This window comes from Anabrus simplex, chromosome 8 (genome assembly GCF_040414725.1).
Source record: "Anabrus simplex isolate iqAnaSimp1 chromosome 8, ASM4041472v1, whole genome shotgun sequence".
Classification (NCBI taxonomy): domain Eukaryota; kingdom Metazoa; phylum Arthropoda; class Insecta; order Orthoptera; family Tettigoniidae; genus Anabrus; species Anabrus simplex.
This window is the reverse complement of record NC_090272.1, coordinates 39,329,335-39,353,635: the sequence shown is the minus strand read 5'-3', so window position 1 is coordinate 39,353,635 and position 24,301 is coordinate 39,329,335. Positions and strand designations below refer to the sequence as shown.

The 24,301-nt window shown below is 40.9% G+C and overlaps 1 protein-coding gene across 2 annotated transcripts in view; it reads right to left on the bottom strand.

The window, feature by feature from the left end:
- The window catches only part of LOC136878695 (small ribosomal subunit protein uS17), a 65,239-nt gene that overhangs the window by 16,309 nt on the left and 24,629 nt on the right, over window positions 1–24,301 (bottom strand). For both annotated transcript variants that reach the window (XM_067152119.1, XM_067152118.1), the window contains exon 3: window positions 20,213–20,418. In XM_067152119.1, the coding sequence (XP_067008220.1) occupies window positions 20,213–20,418 (206 nt within the window). The remainder of the gene's footprint in view (window positions 1–20,212; window positions 20,419–24,301) is intronic.

The following is a 24,301-nucleotide window of genomic DNA, read 5'->3' as shown; positions in this document are numbered from 1 at the left end:
GTGAAAAATTATCGAAATTCAATCTTGAGCACAATCACGTAATGGTATTCTATATTACCAATATGTATTCCAATATTCCAGTAAATAAAACTGTTAAGATTATTAAAACAAACCTTTTAAAACACAGTAACCTGAGCAAATGCAAAATAGATAATTTCATTAGTTTGATAGAATTTGTACTTAACTATTTCACCTTCAATAATAGAATATATCAAAAGGGCCTAGCAATCTTGGGCATTCTAACTAATATTTTTATGGATGATTTGAAAAATAACAAAATAATCAATAATATCAATGGCCTTCAATTATGGTTAAGGTATGTTGCACTAACATCCCTTAATGAGTTTGACAATGATGTCAAATTCACTAAGGAAGACGAGGTCAATGGTTCTCTAAACTTCTTGGACTTAAACGTTTCAAGAGAGAACAAGTTCATTTTTTAAATATATAGAAAGCCTTCTCGTGTCCCCATCACTATAAGAAACAATACCTTACATCCACAATCCCATAAACAGGCTGCATTTTTTAGTCTTGTCTATAGAGCATTAAAAATACCACTCACAACTGAAAATCGAAAAGAAAAAAAAACCTAAACTATATCAAGGATTTGGCCAGAATTAATGGCTATAATCCCTTGATGATTAATAAAATCATCAACAGGATGGGGAACAAGTAAGAAGCCTCCCCAAAGATTGTGGTTAATGCAATCGGGCGTTCCCTGGGCAACGGTTTGACCGGCTGATTCTTCCACAAAGGTGCTGCTACACAGCAACAAGTATGCAAGAGAACTTATCTACGCATAGTCCTTTTCAGGACCAACCAAGCACGGAACACTCATCAATTTCCATTGGTAACAACTTACGGATATGTCACTTAAACATCGAATCGATTTCAACTGCTAAGAGTCAATATCTCTCACACCTGATGCTGCAGAATACTGTAGATATAATAGCAATACAGGAGACTCACACCAAGGATGACAGAGATCTTTACAGAAGAGGAAGGTTATGATCTGGCTGGAGCCATAAATGATGAACAATACGGTATTGCTACATATGTCAGGTCCCATCTCACCGACTACAAAGTAACTTATCAAGACAGAACAGCAGATGTCTTTGTTTTGGCTGTAGAGATTGCCGGCATCACTGTAGTAAATATTTATAAACCTCCACAAGTCAGCTGGCCAAATCCTCCTGTAAGATCCTTCAGTCACCCAGTAGTGTATGTCGGTGATTTCAACAGCCATAGTTATGTATGGGGATATCTGAATGAAGACGAGTGGGGCAGTTCTAAATGAATGGATGGATCTGTACAATCTTCAGCTTGTGTACAATGCTAAAGATCCAGGAACTTTCCGATCTGGTAGGTGGTTAAAGGATTATTCCCCTGATCTGTGCATCGTATCTAAATCTGGAAATAACGATATGACACAACGAAAAGTCATCAAGTCTTTCCCACACAGCCAACATAGGCCAGTCATTTATTATGGTACACAAATTCCACTAGTAACCTCCATCCCACAACCTCGATGGAATTTTCAACTTGCGAACTGGGAACTGTTTCAGAAAGGTCTTGATAACACCGTTCAGTGGATTCCCCCAATTCCATCCAATTATGAACGATTTGTGCGTGCTATTAAAGTTAATGCCAAAAACTATATTCCACGTGGGTTTCGGAAGGAATACATCCCCGGATGGTCTCAAGAATGCAATGATTTGTATGTTAAATATCAAGAATCTCACGATGACACAACAGCTGATAACCTTTTGAGAGCTCTCAATAAGAACAGAAAAATGGCATAAAACAGTGGCAGAACTTAACTTTACACATTCTAGTCGCAAAGCCTGGAACCTTATGAAAACTTGGTACAGATCCAAGGCTGTCAAGCACAGTCCCACGTGTGAATGCCAATGCTGTTGCATCCAGACTAATGAAGAATTCGAAAGCTAAAATTGACAAGGCACATACACGAATCGTGAGAACTGAATTGTACATAAAGAGATCCAATCTAACACCACATCCTGACTACTCAGGTGACTTCAGCATTGAGGAACTTGATATAGCCTTGAATATGCTAAAGGTAAATAAAGCTGTTGGCTTTGATGGCGTATATCCAGAGTTTCTTAAAGCCATAGGACCTAAAACAAAATTGTGGCTCATTGAATTCTTCAATGAAATTCTACGAACTGGAAGATTACCAAAGCTTTTCAAGCAGGCTAAGATAATTGCCATCCTGAAACCAGGCAAAGACGGAATGGATGCTTCTCACTACCGGCCAGTATCGCTACTCAGCGTGACCTATAAGCTACTAGAAAGGCTTATTCTAAATCGCATTCAAGAGGCCATTGATCAAACCATCCCTGTTGAACAAGGTGGCTTTAGGAAACATCGGAGCTGCTGCGACCAGGTTTTAACATTGACAACTCTAGTTGAAGCTGGATTTCAACGAGGTCTCCGATCAGCTGCAGTTTTTGTGGACCTTACAGCAGCTTATGACACTGTGTGGAGGGATGGTTTGATGTCGAAGTTTATTAAAATCATCCCATGTCAAAAGCTGGCGTTTCTAGTGAACAACATGCTCTCTGACAGACGCTTTAAGGTGTTTCTGAACGGACAGTCTAGCAGATGGAGGACTCTAAACAATGGCCTACCTCAGGGATCAGTTCTGGAACCCAATTCTGTTTAACTTGTATATTCATGATATGCCAGACACTGACTCATTGAAAATCCAGTATGCAGATGACCTAGCGTTAGTCTTCCAGAGTAAAGGTCTTATGCACTGTGAGAATGTACTGACAAGTGATCTGACGAAATTGAATGACTACTTCCATAAATGGAGACTTCAACCTAACCCAAATAAAACTGAGGTTACTGCATTCCATCTAAATAATAAGGAAGCCCATAGGAAGCTACATGTGACTTTCGACGGAACCGAAGTACCGCATAACTACAATCCCAAATATCTAGGAATCACTCTGGATCGGTCCTTGACATTCAAACAACAGTGCATCACGTTATCTAAGAAACTTGGCTCCAGAGTGAATCTACTCCGCAAGATTGCCGGAAGTAGCTGGGGTGCGGACGCCAATACCCTACGCACTGCTGCACTCGCTCTTGTGTATTCTGCTGGTGAATACTGTGCTCCTGTATGGCAAAACAGCATTCACACAACAAAGATTGATGTCCAGCTTAATGAAGCCATGAGAGTGATCACTGGTACTGTCAGATCTACTCCCATTCAGTGGTTACCTGTCTTAGCTAATATTGCCCCGCCAGATCTAAGGAGGAAAGCAGCTAGGGTAAACTTGCTCAAGAAGATCTCTTCTCATAAGAACTCTCCCTTGTACGATGCCCTACAACACCCACCAACAACTCGTCTGAAATCACGCAAACCACCCTGGACTGATTTTAAAAGTATCAGCTCTTTCGACATGACCTCTGAGTGGCGACAGCGTTGGCATGAACATCCACCCAACAACGCTCACTTGGTTCAAGATCCAACAAAGAAGGTTGAAGGATTCCAACTGCCGCATCAAACCTGGTCGAAGCTGAACCGAATTAGGACGGGTCAAGGGAGGTGTGGCTACATGTTGAAGAAATGGGGTTTCCGTTCGTCTGCTGACTGCGACTGTGGAGCGGAGGAGCAGACAATGGAACACATCGTTAAGGAGTGCCCACTTCGAGCATTTAATGGTGATCTGAGGCTTCTACATCAAGTGACTCCGAGTGCTCTGGACTGGTTGTCAAATTTGGACATTTCCATTTGATATTTTTTTTGTGCACTTGTAAAGCCATACGATATATATATATCAACAGGATAAAATTAAAAACTGCAACCAAGATGATCCTGGACAAGCCTAAGAAAAACAAAATATGCTGCCTTTACCTACACGAATCCAGGCCTATTTCAAGTTACTAAACCTCTAAAGAAAAACGATATTAATATCGCTTATAGAACCTGGTACACGAACCGTAATATATCCTTCTATGATGTAGATGTTGATTCCCATAGGGAACCTAAAATATTTGTCCTGAATGAGTAAATTTATAATACCAATATAATGGTCCGTTATTGGACATAACAAATTTTCCAGCTAACTCATTCTTGGTTGCCTGCGTTTCGCCCTCGTGTGCTAAGTTAGGCTCGTCAGTTGGGACTTAGCACACCACCCAAGACGCAAGGCTAGTGCATACCGTGGAGGACACTGCATAGGCTACTTGAAGCCACCAGCAGTGCCAATGCACTATGGCAATGGCCAGGCAGGCATCAATTTTTTGGAAAAGAGACATAGCTCTCATAGTGCATTGGCACTGCTGGTGGCTTCAAGTAGCCTATGCAGTGGCCTCCACGGTATGCACTAGCCTTGCGTCTTGGGTGGTGTGCTAAGTCCCAACTGACGAGCCTAACTTAGCACACGAGGGCGAAACGCAGGCAACCAAGGATGAGTTAGCTGGAAAATTTGTAATGTCCAATAACGGACCATTATATTGGTAATATATCCTTCTATTTAAATACAGTAAACATTAATCACAAATTCTCGAACTCTGGTATCTACAGGCTTACAATGTACCCATTGCGGGTTTTCTTACACCGGACAGACTGGACGTAGCTTTCTGACCAGATACCTTGAACATTACAACGCTTCAAAACATAAAAAGTATTCCGCCATGAGTACCCACATGGAAGAGACGGGTCACAGCTTTATGACAATTGAAAAAGACCTTCAAAATCTTAAAATACGTCAATAAAAAGTAAACTGATGACAGAGTTCAAGAACATTTACATATCCTTACATCAGCATTTTAACGGAAATCAAAATTTAAATGCTACTTCAGAAATTAAAATGGAAATAATTCCAGAACTACTCTCTATTTTCAATATAAATAATAATTTAATGAGTATTTTTAATTATACAACTGCTAATAACATTTCTTCTGTAACAACAGCTACTGTTCCACCATCATTTCATGCGACACCCCCTCCACGTACATCCGACCCGCCCAAGGAATCGGTCGCCCCTCCTCCTCACATGACTCACTCCCCGCCTTTACGTATACATACGTACAACACTAGAAGCAGCAATAAAGCTACTCCCCAGTTTGCTCCACGCAGCCAACGCTTCCTCTTTCAATTTTTCTTCTCTTCTTCATTTTCCCGGTACAACATAACTTCATTTCCCCTTTTTTTCTTTCATTTCAGATTCCAAACTCCAATTTGTGCCATAATATGCTCTATTTTACAGAAGGATTGCTAGAACTCTCCCTATATTCAAGATCGTCGTTACTCTTTAATGAGTCCATCCTTGGTGTTCTACATTACATACAGTTTTGGTTTTATTGCTAGCGCGTGAATATTGATTAGTTTAACTTATATTTCCTTCTGGAATCAAGATCATCTCTCCTATGGAATCCGCAACTATTGGAGTTCAAGTCATATATCAATCTTAGTTTGTTCGTTATGCGTCTTTTGACTGGTTCAATTTGGACTCGTGATAATTAATGAACTCTATTTCAACTCTTGTTTTATGTAATTTGAAGGAACTCCATCCACAATAATTAATCCACACTTCACGCATTGACGTATATTTTAATGTCCACAATATATATTGTTTTACTTTAACAACCCCAGGATTGTTTTTAACTTCACAGATTACCATCGCTTAATGCATTCCACGACAAAATCTCGCTGTTAATCTGTACATATTTTACTACAATCTAAGTCTGTTATATTATCACTTTTTATTATGACAATGTTATTCTTTTAATATGAGGACACTATTTTGAACATTTTTAAGCTCAGGGCCCTGACCTACTCTTTGTACATTAACGGCTGATGATGTTCGCTATGCCGAACGAAACATATCCCATAAGACACTTCATGATTATTTCATAATTCAATGAATGTATTGTATTGTATTGAATAGGTGGTTGTAAATAAAAGAATTGTAGAATTTTAATATATCATCTTCAATACGGTTCTATTATGAGATTAATTACATGTAATTGAACCCATCAGTCGAAATTTCCACTACACCGTTCACATCAAGCGGAATCGAATGGGATTCTACGTGGGAAACGCAAAGCACGCAATGTATGGTTTGATAAAACTTTAATGCAGTAAGTTGCATGCCGCGACAGGGTGGTCATTAATCGAGGTGGCCTCAACATTAATTAAAAACCGAAAAATATATTTGTCCACAACACAGCAGCTTCTTATGCATTACCGTACTGTTTGTTAGAAATACATGTATGAGACCCGTAGGGAATGCCTTATACAATTGTTCACGGTAAATACTGTACATTTCAAGCCATGTCAATTGTCGTACTGACATCCCGTACTGTATATAGAATCCAACATGATAATACGATTCAGAAATAAGGGCAACAATAATTGCAAAATAAACTAAGTACTATATAGGCATCATCTACCACAAAATTGAATATTCTAACCTGTTTGAATTTTTATTCCGTTGCTTATTTCCTTCCAGGCATTCTCTCTTACGTTATTAATACTTATGGGTCTTGTCGTAGAGGAAATTACGTTTTGGAACTATACTGATAAGATTTTCCGTGCCCATTATTAGTTACGTGAATTAACTATTACAAAACAAAAAAACTTCCCGACTATGAAGGAAGCAGCCAACTTGCCAGCGGATACATAGGGTATTATGCTGCCAAACAGCCGGCCAAAAGATTCAGATTGTCTACGAAGTTGAACGAATGTTGATAACCAGCTGGGTGTTGTTGGGAGGGGGCCTAACACAAGGCCACATACACATAGAGGCATTGCAATACCACGTGTTCGCATAAAATTGAAAGTTATTTTTACCTTTATACGAGCTAAACATGGTATTATCGAGCCACTCGTAATTATTACATCGCATTATTATAACGTTGCACAAGGATGAGGATACATGAAATAAAATTCTTGCAGGAAATGAAACTTTTTACGTTAAATGTGCTAGTGTTGCTACTGCACCTTTATCACTCGCATGTAATACCCCAATACTTTTCAATGCACTCATTTCTGCAACTTCGAACCTGCATTTCTTTTCTTCACTACCTATAGCATGAAGAGGATTAAAGCAGGAAAATAAACTCAATACTGGCTTGCCCATGCGGTACTTGCAAAACAGATAGGAACTATGCCCTTTGCCGTGACAACTAGTAGGAATGCAGGGGCGATATAGGCTACAACGGAAACAATAAAAAACAAGTGTTGTAATTTTTAGCACAATGGTGTAAGAATTTGGGTTACGTAACTACGGATGCTTCGACAGAACTTCATCACAAAACATATGAGATGTGATAAAACACGGAATAATGTTCACTGAACATGTCAAACATACCCCAACTTTGTTGTAAAAACTCGCCAGTACGGTCACGAAACAATTTCAAACATTCAAAATGAAAAATGAAACTGTTCAGGCGCAAACTTCGAGAACGTAAATAGACGGCAGTACTCCCGTGGGCCACGCGCAACACTGCCGTAAATAGACGGCAGTACTGCTCATTGGGTTAAACAGCAGCACAATTTAAACATACCTTTGTGCGGGGCTATTGTGAAGGAGAAAGGCGAAGAAATTGCGTGCAAATTAAAGGTATCTTTTACCGCCTGAACGGGTGGCTGGATCGCTTTAAAAATCGAGCTGGTATCGTTTACAAAACAATTTGTGGCGAAGCAGAGAGTGTAAGTGCGGAGGAAAGGGGAGCGTGGAAGGAAAAACAGTTCTTCCTGCTAAAATAAGCAGTTACAAACCTTGCAATGTTTTTAATCTTGATGAATTCGCACATTTTTACCAGCTTATCCTCGATAAATCCCTAGTTTTGAAGGGAGAATCTTGCTATGGGGGAAAATTAAGTGAATTGCGAGTTACGGTATTGGTTGGTGCTAATATGGAAAGAACTGAAAAACTACCTCAACTGATGATAGGGAAGTCTAGGAAGCCACGTTGTTTCAAAAATGTTAGAACTTGACCGTGCAAGTACACCAGCAACAAGTCAGCTTGGATGACAAGTTCCCTGTTTGAAGAGTATATGCAGGCATTAGATGCCAAAATGGGGAGCCAGAACAAGAAGATTGTGGTGTTTATGGATCACTGCCCTGCTCATCCCAAGGACTGGACCCATTTAAGAAACATCAAGGTAGAATTTTTTCCACCAAATACTACATTGGTACTACAGCCCATGGACCAAGGAATCATTAAAGGTATTGAAGCAGAGGTACCGAAAATCAGTTGGTGTGCCGTATGCTGCTATGCATGGAAGCAGGCAAACCTATCTACAAACCCATGTCTTTTGGACACAATGCATTTCACCGACTCATCATGGGATTCAGTGGAGCCTGTAATAATAGCAAATTGCTTCGAGAAAGCAGGCTTCAGTGGTGGTACCATGAGCATTGTTATGGAAGTTGGTGATGAAGAGCCAGGGGTGCTGGAAAACTATACAGAAGAAGATGGAGATTACCAGTAGTTTCAACGACTTCACTACCATTGATGATATGGTAATCACTTGCGAGGAGCAGACCATCGCTGAGATCTGCAAGGAAATTCAGGCAGAAGATGAGGAGATTGAAGAAGAAGAGATTGAGGAAGAAAATCCCCAAGACCATCTTGCAGTGAGGCAAGCATCTGCCTTGAAAAACTGAGGCGGTTTATGGAAGGTTCAATTAGTGCGCCTCAGAACACATGGAAGGCAATGTGGGAAATGGAGAGGTTTATACTTCAAGAAAGCAGTAAAAACATAAAACAGTCAACTCTGAATAATTTCTTTTCCAAGTAGGAGCCTAGAATTTTGTGTTTGGAAATGCATTAAATTTCTAATGCAGCATGGAATTTACATAATGTACAGTGTGTTCAATTATTTACTTTATCTCTAAACATACAGGTCATGATGATAATATTTATATTGTGGCTTTCTTTTAGCAGCTCATATATATCAGCTTATTTCGGTATTGTTCACAAACAAAGAAATCTGTTGGCTGTGCATTTCACACGTATTTCAAAGTACAGAAAATAATAATAATAATAATAATAATACAATTACTTCAAACATTCGGCTAACTTCTGTTCAGTGCAGATAGCAAGTTTTCAGGCAGTACCCCTTTTTAAGAAGTTTACTGCTTAGGAAGTTTTTTTTTTTTGGTGGTCCCTTGAAAACTTCTTAAGAGTTTCACTGCATATACCGTACTTGCTATAGCGGACTTCTACTGTACAAGGACCTGCACCAGGCCTCTCCAAGGCCACACACCATCAAATCAGTAGATCACCCTTTCAATCAACAACTTATATAATAATAATAATAATAATAATAATAATAATAATAATAATAATAATAATAATAATAATAATAATAGTAATAGTAATAATAATAATAATAATAATAATTGTACCGGGCGGTACACCTCCACGCCGCTAATTCAAACTTTGCGCCAGTTGAAACTCCTCTACTGGAGGAAGCCTGAACTTTAACTACCATGTTAATTCTCAAGTTTTTCAGAAGATGTCTCTACTTGTAAATTTTGAAGTGTTCTGAACTATGTCAATTTCGATGCATTGTTGTTTTCTCTGTAGCAAAAAGTGTGAACATTCTCTTCTAGAGGACACTACTTACGAACTACAACTGTGCACTCTAGTGCGAAGTGTAAGAACCCTTTTTTGGAAGAAATTTAGTATTTATAAGTTTGTTCTTTATTAAATTTCTTTCTGCCATTGTCTAAGTTGGCAATATTAACCCAATCTTTCCGCCTGTTTTGAATTGGACCAATAAGGAATTTCTGTAATTAATTTTCCACCAATAAGGTGTTTCTTCTTCGTCTAGTGTAGTAGTTTTTGCCATTATCCAATAAAATGCTTGTGGGCGGGTGTTATCATTCACGAAACGCCTCGAACATTCCACGAGGGGATATAAACTGCTGATTTTCAGGTCTCCGGGCCACTTCAGTAACACCTATCATTGTGTAAACTATGTAGCAGGGGGCGGGAAGCGCCTCTTTCTTCGGGCAGCAGTTCATCCACCAGGTAATGGCCGTTTTATAACTTATTTTCTTGCCAGCTCAGCAGTTTAACTCTCGGGGCAGGTTTGAAACCTTACCATGTAAACTTCCTCTAAAAATGTAAAAGACTTTTAATTTAAATTCGGCCTCTGTAACTACATATTGGGATAGAGAGTGCTTAACCCTCTCGAGCTCCCACTCATATTGCTTCGAGGTAAACTTATTTTCACAACTGTTTCTTCCCTTCTAATGTAATGTAAATTGTTTTCTTCTATAAGTCACCTCTTTAGTATGGGATTAGCCCTTGCATTAGCGGCCTAGTGCCACGTAGGTTTTAGTAAAGTTTATTAGGAGTGCAAATTACGCCTCCTTTCAAGTCAATATTTTGAAGGCCATGTAATTGCCCTGTTTCTTCACTGAATAGGGCTCAGTAGGGTGGTTTTTTTTTTTTGCCCCTGTGTGTACGTCCTTGGAGGACAGCTTGAACGTGGAGTTTGGTGTGGCCTCTGACAGGCTTGAACTTTGAGAGCGGGTTGCTCTTTCCAAAAAATTTGGTTCTGTGTGCCTCGAGGAGGTTTGACTGTGTAATTGGGAGTAAGTGCTCCCGGGCATGAAAGGGGTTTTCTCCCCCTTTGTCGAATCTTGTATTTGGGTAAAGCTGGGCTAATTGCTCAAGAATTGTAAGTCCGGGGCTGGAAGCCCAAATTCTGTAAAAACTGTAATTGTACATTCTTAAATTTGTCGATATTCAACTGTGTTCCTGTTGTTCTTGTTATTTCTCGATCTTGAAAAGAAAATATAACCTTGTTAAATTTTATCTTAACTTTAATAATTTCGCACTTTGAGACCTGTTCACCCCAGCACCTTCTTTCACCTCTACCTACCACGGAAAACTCCGTAACAAGTGGTAGCAGAGCGTGGTTGAATGGGTCTCAGATTAGCCCCTTTTGACGGCTAAATATTGCTTGGCTCTCAAACTCTAACAATTATCTCTGTCGCTGGACTTTTCCTTTTCTTTGTTCAAAATTGTTAAATTTTGTCATCATGCCCGGCCCTCGCGATGTCCTCCATCTCAACTATTTGCGCAAGGAGGAGTTGATCTATGAATTAACTATTAGAAATGTGCAATCTGTAGGCACGGTTGCGGTAGACACCAATAAGCTTAGAGAGTCCCTTGATTTGCCGATTACCATCCCAACTTTGGGAGAGAAAGAAATTGACGACTCTCTCTCCACGATCACTGACAATACTACTGAGCTGGAATCTGTAATTACCTTTTTTGAAGAAAATGATCCGTCTCCTAATCAAATTAAACGTGTGCAAGCCAGGCTATTTCATTTTTCTAATAGAGTTAACGATCTATTGTCTCTGAAGTTGAGTGACATTCAGAGGAAGGAAGCTAGCGTCGTTCTTGAAAGTCTTTCTGAATTGTCCAGTAAGGTTACCCAATTGTTAACTGGGGAAGTTCCCCCCAAAACCGACCAACCTGCTACGATAAACGTAGTTCAAGAGGAAGAGTCTTCCAGAGGAGAAGGAAATAGGAATGCAGTTGGAGCGCAACAAATCTCTGCCCCATTAGACAACGAATCCGAGCATCGTACCTCGCTGAACAATGTACGTTCTGAATTAGCTTCTTCGCCACTTAAACCTCTACCTACTATGTCACCAGGGTTCAGTAGTTTGCCGCATCCATTAGCAATGTTGCTTCGAGGTATCTCTAAGTTTTCGGTTAACTCTACCAGTGACGTAATTGCATTTTTACGGTTTTTAGTTGAGTTTCAGGACTATGCTCTTGTTTTTTCTCTTTCTCCGTGTCAAATTTTGCAGATAATTTATCCCTATGCAATTGGTGTTCTCTCGGACAAAATTGTTACAGCAATAGCTGAACAGTCATCTATTGAAGATTTTCATGCACACCATCTTGCAAATTTCATTCCTGCTCGTGCGAGGTCATCTCTGATTCAGAAGTACTATTATCGAGTACAGAGACTGGATGAAAATCTTGCTGATTTCATACAAGATATTAAATTCTATACCAGGGTGTTTGCTCTTCATTTTCCTGAAGATCAAATTGTTCAGGCTATTGTAGAAGGTATTTCTCCACCTTACCGATCATACTTGTGTATTGCGTCGCGTCCGCAAACTTTCGCTGAGCTAGAAGCTATGGCTGTATCGGCCGAAGGAGTTAGATACGCCGATTCCTTGCGTGTCGCGAAAGAACCCCCTCAATCTTTTAGTAATCCTCGCCCTCCACCTCGCCGACCAGTCACACCCCGTAAATGTTATGCTTGCGGGTCGCCTGACCATCTTCGCAATAAATGTCCATTGATCAAATCGAGTAGGACAAATAGTGAAGCAGGTTCATCACAAGGCTGTTTTAAATGCGGCGCGTTCTCCCATATTGCCAAGAACTGCCCTAATACCAACAGCACCCCCTCTTGCTCAACTTCGGGTGCAACTTCCAACAACAATCAAAAGTGACTAGTGGCTTCGGCTGAGTCGACTAATCCATCTTCCCGAGGCTCAGCCCCTGGTAAACAGGTCGAAAATTCAGGGAAAACTCAGTCTTCAAATTTATCTTTTGAATGCCCCAGAGAATGTCTTAGGATTGCGGCGGATCACCCCGCACCTGTGCCCTTCCTCAAAATTGAATTAAATAATGAGCCTGTAACAGCTCTATTAGACTCTGGCAGTGTTTGTTCTATCATTTCGGCTGAATGGTATTCGAAATTGAAATCTGTTTGTAGACTTCCTGACTACAGCTCATCTTCAGTTCAATATGTTTCGGCTAATTCTTCTCCGTTAGAGATTTTAGGCTCCTTAAATGTCAAAATTCGTATTTCTAAATTTACTTAGAAAATTGGATTGTTTGTGGCAAAACATTTGTCTTGCCCCATTATATTGGGAGCTGATTTTATTTCTCACACTGGTCTAGTACTCGACCTTCAGAGTAAGTCGTGCACATTCAAATTTGCCTCTAATTGTAAAATTCCTTTGTTGAAGTGTAGTTCTGTATCATGTTCATCTATTTCGCCTACCCAGGATGAGATGTTGTTAGATCTTAGACATCTACCCGAGGAGCAGGTTGATAGTATTCGTAAGTTGTGTCAGTCGTTTCCAGAGGTGTTCTCTGATACTCTTGGTGTTACTGACCATATTGAATACAAGATTGAGGTTACGGATTCGATTCCTGCCCGTTTTCCACCTTATAGGCTATGCATGAAGTCTTGGGTAAGGAGTACAAGATGAAAATAAATAAGTCCAAAACAAAAGTAATGGAGTGCAGTCGAACGAAGGCAGGTGATGTAGGAAATATTAGAATAGGAAACGAAGTCTTACAGGAAGTAGATGAATATTGTTACTTGGGTAGTAAAATAACTAACGATGGCAGAAGTAAGGAGGACATAAAATGCAGACTAGCACAAGCAAGGAAGAGCTTTCTTAAGAAAAGAAATTTGCTCAATTCAAACATTGATATCGGAATTAGAAAGATGTTTTTGAAGACTTTCGTGTGGAGCGTGGCATTGTATGGAAGTGAAATATGGACGGTAACTGGCTCAGAAAGAAAGAGAATAGAAGCTTTTGAAATGTGGTGTTACAGAAGAATGCTGAAGGTGAGATGGATAAATCGAATCACGAATGAACAGATACTGAATCGAATTGGTGAGAGATCGATTTGGCTAAATTTGACGAGAAGAAGAGATAGAATGATAGGACACATCTTAAGACACCCAGGACTTGTTCAGTTGGTTTTTGAAGGAAGTGTAGGTGGTAAGAACGGTAGGGGTAGACCAAGGTATGAATATGACAAACAGATTAGAGCAGATGTAGGATGCAATAGTTACGTAGAAATGAAAAGGTTAGCACAGGATAGGGTGGCATGGAGGTCTGCATCAAACCAGTCTATGGACTGATGACTCAACACACAGGCTATCTCCACCTAAAATGAAGGCATTGAAAGAAATCATCGATCAAATGTTAAAGGATGGTATTATTCGGCCCTCTAAGTCGGCATATTCTTCGCCTATTTTCCTAGTCCCGAAACCCCAAGGTGGCTTCAGGCCTGTCATTGATTATAGGGCTCTCAATCGGAAGGTGGTGTTACAATCTGTGCCCCTTCCTGACCTTCATTCTTGTTTTTCATGGTTTCGTAAAGCTAAGTTCTTTACCATCTTGGATCTGAATCAGGCCTATAATCAACTTCCTCTGGCTGAAGAATCTAAACATGTTACAGCGTTTGCCACGGATTGGAATCTGTATGAATACAACCGCGTGCCTTTCGGGCTCCCCACGGGTGCCGCTGTGCTTACGAGGCTACTAGACAGGGTCTTCTCCAACATCAAATTCGAGTACTTGTACCACTATCTTGATGATGTCGTCGTCTTTTTGGAGACTTTTGAAGAACATCTAGATCATCTAAAGGAAGTTCTCAATCGCCTTCGTAAGGCTGGGCTAACTGTGAAGTTGTACAAGGTAGCTTTCGCTAAGCCTTCCATGTCATTCCTAGGGCATATTGTCTCGCCCGATGGTGTTGCTGTCGATCACTCTAGAACACAGGCCATCTGTGATTTTAAACCTCCCAAGGACATCAAAGGTATCGCCAGGTTCATTGGTATGGTGAATTTCTTCAGGAAGTTTATTCCTAACTTCGCTAATAGAGCGGCGCCCTTGAACCTTCTTCGTAGGAAAGGCATCAAATTTGAGTGCGGACCTTCTCAACAAGCCGCTTTTGAAGACCTGAAATTAGCTCTTTGTAATGCCCCTGTCCTTGCTATGCCTGACTTCTCAAAGAAATTCATCGTCCAAACCGACGCGGCGGCGGTAGCTGCAGTCCTTCTTCAAGAGACTGAACTAGGGAGGCGATCCATCGCCTATGCCTCTAGAACTCTATCGGCTCAAGAAGCCAAGTATTCCATCTATGAGCTCGAAGGTTTGGCAGTCTTATTTGCCTTAGAAAAGTTCCGTCTCTATTTGGAACATGTCCAATTCGACTTGGAGACTGATAATCTAGCCCTAAGCTGGGTCTTAGGTAGGCCGCGTCGTACTGGTCGTATAGCCCGGTGGGCCATCTGAATTTCTGCCTTCCAGTTTGACGTTAGGCATATCAGAGGTACTGAAAACGTTGTCGCAGACGGACTCAGCCGTATGTTTTCCAGCGATGTCGAGACCCACGAACTGGTCGATAGTTCATCACCTCCCGAGTCCATGCTATCTGAGGTTAATGCCATCTTAACAGATGCTCCCATGCTCTTTAGGGACATTGAGAAATATCAACGTGAAGATCCAACGCTGGCTCCGATAATGGAAACCCTTTCTTCTGGGGAACATGTTGTCCCTTATGTACTGAGGAATGGTGTTTTATGTTGCCCTTCGAGGCATGATAAGATGATGAAAGTTGTCGTCCCAGCTGTTCTTGTACCTATGATCTTCAAGTACTATCATGAGACCCCACTGGGGGGGCATTTAGGCATCTTTAAAACCTGTGAAAAGATTCGTGAAATGTTTATTTGGAAAGGCATGGACGGTGAAATTCGTGAACTAGTAAAGGCTTGTAAATTTTGTTTGCTTAGTAAACCAACCATGTCCACCAAGGTAGGCCTTTTGTCTTCTCATCAAGCGTCGCGCCTTATGGAACGCCTGTATATTGATTATGTAGGACCCTTCCCCCAGTCAAAGGGAAATGCCAACAAGTTCATCTTTGTATGCACAGATGGTTTTGCAAGATTTTCCTGGTTATTTCCGACTAAGCTGGCTACCGCTCAGTCCACCATCACTTGTTTAAATTCTATCTTTGCTTCTTTTGGTCCGTGTCAATATATTGTGTCTGATAATGCTAAAGCTTTCACCTCCAATCTCTTTCGTAAATTCTGTTTTGATCTGTCCATATCTCATGTGACAATGTCTGCTTATCCTCAACCCTCTCTGGCTGAACGGGTTAATCGTAATCTGAGGTCCGCGTTGATTGCCTATCATCATGAAGATCATTCTAGGTGGGACACGTCCCTGCATTGGTTAGCTTTTGCTTTGAATTCGGCGGTTCATGAATCTCATAAGTTTACTCCAGCTTCTTTGATGTTCAAGTTTGTTCCCAACACGCCGCTCTCTAACCTCTGGTCTCTGAGTGACATTCTACCCGAGACAATAGATCCAGATAATATTAAAGATCTTCGGAAGAAGGCTAAAACCAATCTTAAAGTGTCTCATGAAAAAGTTAGGGAAAGATATGATCGTGAACGGAGACCCACCAATTTGAAGGTAGGTGACCAGGTGATGGTCAAAAATTATGTTCCCGCGGGCAAGCTTGCCCCCAGATTTCATGGGCCGTGTATTATTCTCGATTTCCTTACTCCCGTTACCTTATTGTTAAGTAATCCAGCCACCGAGAGGATATTTAGGGTTCACCTGTCGCAGGTGAAACCTGTATAATTTCTGTGCTAACTTGCTTCATATGATTTTGAAAAAAATATGAAGGTTATATTTTTTTTGAGGGGTTTCACTTTTAAGGCCTTCTGCCCTTTCAATAAAGTTCTTTATATTTAAGCATTCATTGTTAAAACCTTCCCCGACCAGTTAAACTGCCGTCCTGTCCTTACCATGGCCATTACCACGCTCCCGTCTCCTGCTCAACTACAAACAGTGGCTAATTGTGATGAAATAAATATTTCAACGCCGCTGGCCCCTCTGTTCCACCACAAAGACTGTACCCTAAAATCATTCTGGTCAAAACAAAATTCTGCCGCCGAGCTTTAATGTTTCAGTGCCCCCGCAGCTGCGCGGCGCCGTACCGCCACTGAGGTGGGGTAAGGGCCCACTCCAGTCCAGTGATGTCAACCTGCGTACTGCGAGCCGGAGCCATCCCCCCGGCCAAGGCTGATGTGCGGCGCACAACCTGCAACTTGCCCGCGGCCTGTATACGTTCACCGCGGGTGCGGCGTGCTTCAACACCACTACTCCTCTCATAGTGCGGGCGAGCGGTATCTCAGGGCACTTGAGGGGTCCGAGCGGCCTCCCCTGGACACAAGCAGTGGCGCCTGGTCTGGCCATCAAAGTCATCAGCAACAAATGTACTTTATCTGCTACATGGACATTTCATTACTACATTTTTGGATTCAACGACAATATCTGGTGGACTTAGAAAATTTTTCTTCACTTTCAAGAATTTAAAGTTTTTCCTTTGAATTCAACTTCTACAAGCATAAAGACATTCCTTCAAAAGTTACTACAAAGAATTTTGAAACTGGATCCAATCATTTAAGAAAATTTGGTTGTAAATACTTCTGCAATTAACTTCTATATCAACATCATAACTTGAACCTTATTCTAAAACAAAAGTTTATGTTCTTCTGTGTTACCCCTCGGAGGGACTTTTGGGGGGGGAGGTCTGTACCGGGCGGTACACCTCCACGCCGCTAATTCAAACTTTGCACCAGTTGAAACTCCTCTACTGGAGGAAGCCTGAACTTTAACTACCATGTTAATTCTCAAGTTTTTCAGAAGATGTCTCTACTTGTAAATTTTGAAGTGTTCTGAACTATGTCAATTTCGATGCATTGTTGTTTTCTCTGTAGCAAAAAGTGTGAACATTCTCTTCTAGAGGACACTACTTACGAACTACAACTGTGCACTCTAGTGCGAAGTGTATGAACCCTTTTTTGGAAGAAATTTAGTATTTATAAGTTTGTTCTTTATTAAATTTCTTTCTGCCATTGTCTAAGTTGGCAATATTAACCCCTTCTTTCCGCCTGTTTTGAATTGGACCAATAAGGAATTTCTGTAATTAATTTTCCACCAATAAGGTGTTTCTTCTTCGTCTAGTGTAGTAGTTTTTGCCATTATCCAATAAAATGCTTGTGGGCGGGTGTTATCATTCACGAAACGCCTCGAACATTCCACGAGGGGATATAAACTGCTGATTTTCGGGTCTCCGGGCCACTTCAGTAACACCTATCATTGTGTAAACTATGTAGCAGGGGGCGGGAAGCGCCTCTTTCTTCGGGCAGCAGTTCATCCACCAGGTAATGGCCGTTTTATAACTTATTTTCTTGCCAGCTCAGCAGTTTAACTCTCGGGGCAGGTTTGAAACCTTACCATGTAAACTTCCTCTAAAAATGTAAAAGACTTTTAATTTAAATTCGGCCTCTGTAACTACATATTGGGATAGAGAGTGCTTAACCCTCTCGAGCTCCCACTCATATTGCTTCGAGGTAAACTTATTTTCACAACCGTTTCTTCCCTTCTAATGTAATGTAAATTGTTTTCTTCTATAAGTCACCTCTTTAGTATGGGATTAGCCCTTGCATTAGCGGCCTAGTGCCACGTAGGTTTTAGTACGGCCTAGTGCCACGTAGGTTTTAGTAAAGTGTATTAGGAGTGCAAGTTACGCCTCCTTTCAAGTCAATATTTTGGAGGCCATGTAATTGCCCTGTTTCTTCACTGAATAGGCCTCAGTAGGGTGGGTTTTTTTTTTTTTTACCCCTGTGTGTATGTCCTTGGAGGACAGCTTGAACGTGGAGTTTGGTGTGGCCTTTGACAGGCTTAAACTTTGAGAGCGGGTTGCTCTTTCCAAAAAATTTGGTTCTGTGTGCCTCGAGGAGGTTTGACTGTGTAATTGGGAGTAAGTGCTCCCGGGCATGAAAGGGGTTTTCTCCCCCTTTGTCGAATCTTGTGTTTGGGTAAAGCTGGGCTAATTGCTCAAGAATTGTGAGTCCGGGGCTGGAAGCCCAAATTCTGTAAAAACTGTAATTGTACATTCTTAAATTTGTCGATATTCAACTGTGTTCCTGTTGTTCTTGTTATTTCTCGATCTTGAAAAGAAAATATAACCTTGTTAAATTTTATCTTAACTTTAATAATTTCGCACTTTGAGACCTGTTCACCCCAGCACCTTCTTTCACCTCTACCTACCACGGAAAACTCCGTAACAATAATAATAATAATAATAATAATAATAATCGTATGGCCTCAGCTACCGTGTGTAGACTTTTCAATTTGATGCCATCTGGCTGTCTGCTCGTCAATTTCGACGTTCCGTTTTACTCTAGGCCCACTACATGGCAGACAGAGTAAACTGGATCTCTCTTGGGCGTCCGTGGCTGAGATTTTAATGAATTTTGTTGGGTAAACACCAAATGTGTCACCAGAGATCCTTTACATGCCGACATTGTACGACATGGAATGTCGAATGGACTTTTTTCCGCCCTTCAAAAATCCGACTACCTCTGCTGGGTTTGAACCCGCTATCTTGGGATCCGGAGGCCGACACTCTACCACTGATCCACAGAGGCAGCTAACAACTTATATATCAGCACAGTTCAATCTTGTATAAAAAGAAACTGTATATTCCAAATAAAAACATAAAATCAAATGGAACCGAATTACATTTAAGGTGAGAGAAAAATGAAAATGTGTTATACTGTAGGAGTGCGTAAATATAGCATGCAAACATACATTCCTACAGAACGATACAGTAAGGTTCACTTTACACATTGGCATACAAAAATGAATACAACAAAAATTGTTAATTGCCAAGTCACACCACTAGCAATCTGTCTCCCATTTTAACAAGTTTAAATCGGGAAGTGTCCTGACAATCTCTTTAGATGCTGACCAAATATTTCTGAAGTCAAATGCAAGCACATTACATGCAATGCTTTAGCCTGTGATATGAGTGGACTTTTACTTCTCCATGAGATTTGGGAAAATGGCATATTGATTACACCTTCAACTTTGCTAGAAAAATCCACAAATGTCGCATACATGCCGAACCCTACCTTGAAAGTTTCGTGACATACCATATGCTATGAGAAGACCCTATGCAAAACATTAGGTGCTTGCCAACTGCAAGGCCTTGAAATAAACCCCTGAATTATGCACATAAGCAACAGAAAAGTGATACTAGTCTTTACAAGTACAGTCCTCACTGAGGGCAAGGTAGCAGAAAACCAGCTCACCAGTGAGGAAGGGATACACAACTGTGCTGCCTTGCTGTCTGGCCACATACGATAGTTTATAAGTTAATGATACAGGGCACCCTCCAGCACAAGAAGTCATGTACAGATCTTGCTCATTACACTTCGCTCCAAGACAAAAAGTATTCTTGTCAAAGAATTCTATACAGCCTACTTCAGGGTAATGAATTTCTTCTGCATCACTTTCAAACAAATGGAAATCTTAGTCAGTTTTCAAATGATATGAGCAAGTTTAAAGATAACTCACCTGAAGCATGGTGACAAATGAACAGACATGTTCCTATGTCTTTTCTCAAATCTGTTGTATTTTCGAATATAATGCAGATAATCACGTCTGATGACAATAGTCCTTTGCATCTTCATCTTTTGAACAACGCCAGTCAAGATGCGACCACGAATGGACACATTACCAGTGAATGGGCACTTCTTGTCGATGTAGGTTCCTTCAATGGCCTGTCACATACCAACACCATAAATTTTATGGATAATAATGAATATTATTCACTAAGGGTAAGAACAGTGGTGGAAATAAAACATTTCATAAATCTCACCAGCAATGACTAATGTCACCTTAGAGAGAAGCAATTCAAGCCATGCATTAGACCAATAATAAAATGAGATTACATTAAAATGCAGATTCATCATGCAGGGGAAAAAGGAATAAGATGGGAGTTGCAAATGTAGAAAAAATTATACTCTGTAGAAAGTTTATGGCTAAAGCACATTATTTTACAATACCACATTCAAACCAACCTTTAAACTGTAAATAAATTACCTTACAGTACTTTCAGTACTAATTCAGTACAGTCCTTGAAAGGACAAAATGAGGAATGAAGTGAACAGGAAGGTAGCTGACAATGAGGTTCCTATCACTAGTGTAATAAAAAAGCATAGACTTCAGTGTTATAGGTACATTATGAGAATGAAAAGCAAGAGACCTGGTCAGACAATACTTTGACCTTACTGTACCAGGAAAGAAACCAAGAGGAGCACCAAGGAAATGCTGGATAGATACAGTGAAATCAGATGTGGAGGAGAGAGGTCTCAAATGGGAAGATGTCCTGGAACAGAAGATGTATGCAGACAGGAAGAGACAGCAAGTCGTACACCACACCCAGGAAACTGGAGTTGGTAAACGATGACAGTACTTTCAACTGTGAAAGCTATAGTGAAGGTTGTTTCTGAACAACTGAAAGGACTTTAACTTGGTTATCTACTATTTAAAAGCAGAGTACAGTAGATGGGACAGGGATCCATAAGCAAGAACAGTGCTCTCCCTAGAACCCTTTTAATAGGCGGACCGCCCTGCCGTGCTTACAGAACGCCCGGCAAACATAACCTAGGTATGTGCTAGTTCCATAATATTAATATACATTTGAGTCATTGGGTGTTCCAAATCTGAATTCTGTAAAACTGTTTATTTAAATGACAAATCTTCAAATCTTTAATTAGGTCAGAATAATTGCATCAATTACATCGGAGTTTAAATGTTTAGATTGGTTACCACAATGTCGTACACGAGCAATGCCTGTATTAGCATGGAATCGCAAGAGATTTCACATGACATCACAAACCCATATGGCACTCTACAGCAACGAAATGGTAAGCCCCCATGTAACACGATTATGAATGAACAGTAGAACACTAGAAGTTCAAAATACTCTACTATGTCTTGTTTGTGAAAACACTAAAATAGTTCACTTTTTTTTTTTGGTAATGTTTACATGTCTGATATTATTAATGCCCTGAGGGTAAGAGACTAAAATTTTATCATATCCATTGTTCACACCCTATATCCCACTTGGCTACTCATTCCTAACACCCGGCTGACGAAAATTTCTGGAGAGAACACTGAAGAACATGTGATTTTGAAAAAATTTATCTGAAAGTCTAACATGACCTTCTAGTCTCCCAATTCCTCAAAGAAACACGAAGAGTCCAACATTCTTGCCTAAGAGTGTGACACATTGCCCCAATTAGCAACTCAACATTTCAACCTACCCCATACTTGCAGGTCTCTTAATCCTCAATGGAGTATCAACAAGGAGCAGATTAAACTTGCCTGTCTATGTTATGATCCCCAAAGAAGAAAAAGTTTACAGCAAACTCGAGCATGGCATTCATAGCAAGCTGACGGGAAGGAAGGACAGATTATATACCCCCACTGAAGGGACAAGCAAAGAGCTACCTGGCGGAAGACACTAGATACTTTGTCCCATCCTCTACCATGTAAAGCTCAGTTGTTAAGAGTTCTGTACTTGTGTTAGTGAAGCACACGATTTACTTAGCACATTCAGTGATTGTGATTATAAACTGCACAGTAACAATTATCCACCAACCAATGAGCAAAAAGTGTTTTATGTTCAAATGTATCTTTTAAAAAAGAAATCATATGAGAGGGGGGGGTATGAGTGTATAGCTTTTTTATATATACACAGACGAGGATTGGGGCAAAAGTCATGGCAATTTTTTTTTTTCTTAAAGATACCAGTCCGGTTGGAAAATGTGACACATGTAGACGAAAGGACAAGGTGTTAACTACATGTGTGGACAATAAATAGCAGTGAAATATTGTAACACACTAATTTATTACGATAGTATACAGGGCAATATGGCCTTCCCGGTGCAAAAGAATGACAACACAGTACACATAAAGCTGACATTACAAACCTGGGCCTAAAGACCCTCAAAAGTAGTCCCCTACTGACTCCAAACGCTGCCAACGATGTGGGAGGCACCGAATACCATCTGCCTCAGCATTTGCCGCACCCTGTATGAATCGGGTCACCTGTTGGCGCACAGCATTAACAATGTCCTCTTGTGTTGCAAACCGGTATGGTGGGTGCTCCAATTCTTCCCATCCCCAACGTCACAGTAGCTGCCCTACACACTCTGCTTTATGTGGTTTTGCATTGTCGCTCATGATTATTGCACTGTACACAAGATCTGGACGTTTCTCCCGAACGCCACGTCGTACCTGTTGCACCAGGAAGTCCCTGTAGTACTGTGCACTCACTGTTCTGCCATGTGGAACAAAGTGGCAAACAATGACACCCCTGACGTTATACGTGACGATCACCAATAATTTGACTGGGGAAGGATTCTGATGAACCTTTTGCCTCCCTGGTGATCCAGCATGTCTCCACTCCGCGGACTGACGTTTCAGTTATGGTTCGTATGCCCTGGCCCAAAATTCATTGATGGCGATTGTTCGTGACAAGAATTGATCACCATCCTGTTGCCAGCGTGCAAGGTGGTCGGAGCATATTGCATAGCGCACCCACCTTTGAACTTCCGTCAGTGCATGCGGTACCCGCTGTGATACGATTTTGCGCAGTTGCGGCTCATTACACAATATCCTGTGGATGGTGCGTTTCTTGATGCCACCTGCCCTCTCTAACTCCAGTAGCGTCCATCGTCTGTCTTCATCCAGGAGCGGCTCGATGACGGCATGTGCCATGTCAGTCCGCACACTGACAGGTCATCCCGAACGCTGCTCATCACTGGTTGACACACGTCCTTGCTGGAACTTTCCTACCGACCGTGCTACTGTGCGGTATGGTAGGGCATTATTCCCAAGGGCTACCACTAATTCACTGTGACATTTCATCGCATTTCTCCCTCGGAGAACGGCTATTTTGATGTAAGCGCGCTGCTCAACACGGGTTACTTCCATCTCTCATGACACTCACCAACTGACTTTCACAGCCCTCGCTGCGCTACTACCAGCTATCACAGAGCTATCTGCTGTTCTGCATACACACTATACCTGCAGAACTTCCACACAACACATATACGTTTGCGATCCGTTCACATATCTACAAGAAAAAAAAATAGTTGCCATGACTTTTGCCCCAATCCTCGTGTATGTATGTATATATACAGCAAACGATTTCCGGAAGTTCTACACCAAAACCAAATGTCCGTGCTTTGTTTTATAAGTGGTACAAAATACTTTAATACACCAATACCGGACAGTTCTATCTCAGCAGCATTGAGTGGAGTGCGAACAGCGACGGTGGTGACATCTAGCGTGTTGGTGTGAACTGCATACTTGTCTATGCTACAGTTGAGAGGAATGCATCTACACTCACTGGAAATATTTTTGTTAAAATAAATAAACAATCACAATAATTAAGGATGAAATTTTAAAATATGAAATGCCTCCTTCATAAACCTCCAAACGAGCATTGTGTTAGCCATGCTTTTCGCTATGTCTTAAAAGTATAAGCAGAATTTGTCTGAGGATCCACTCAGCCTCTGGGAGGGATATTTAACAACTGCTCTCTTCTTTCTAGCCTTTTCCCAATTACCTGGCGCAGCACTTTGTATGCAC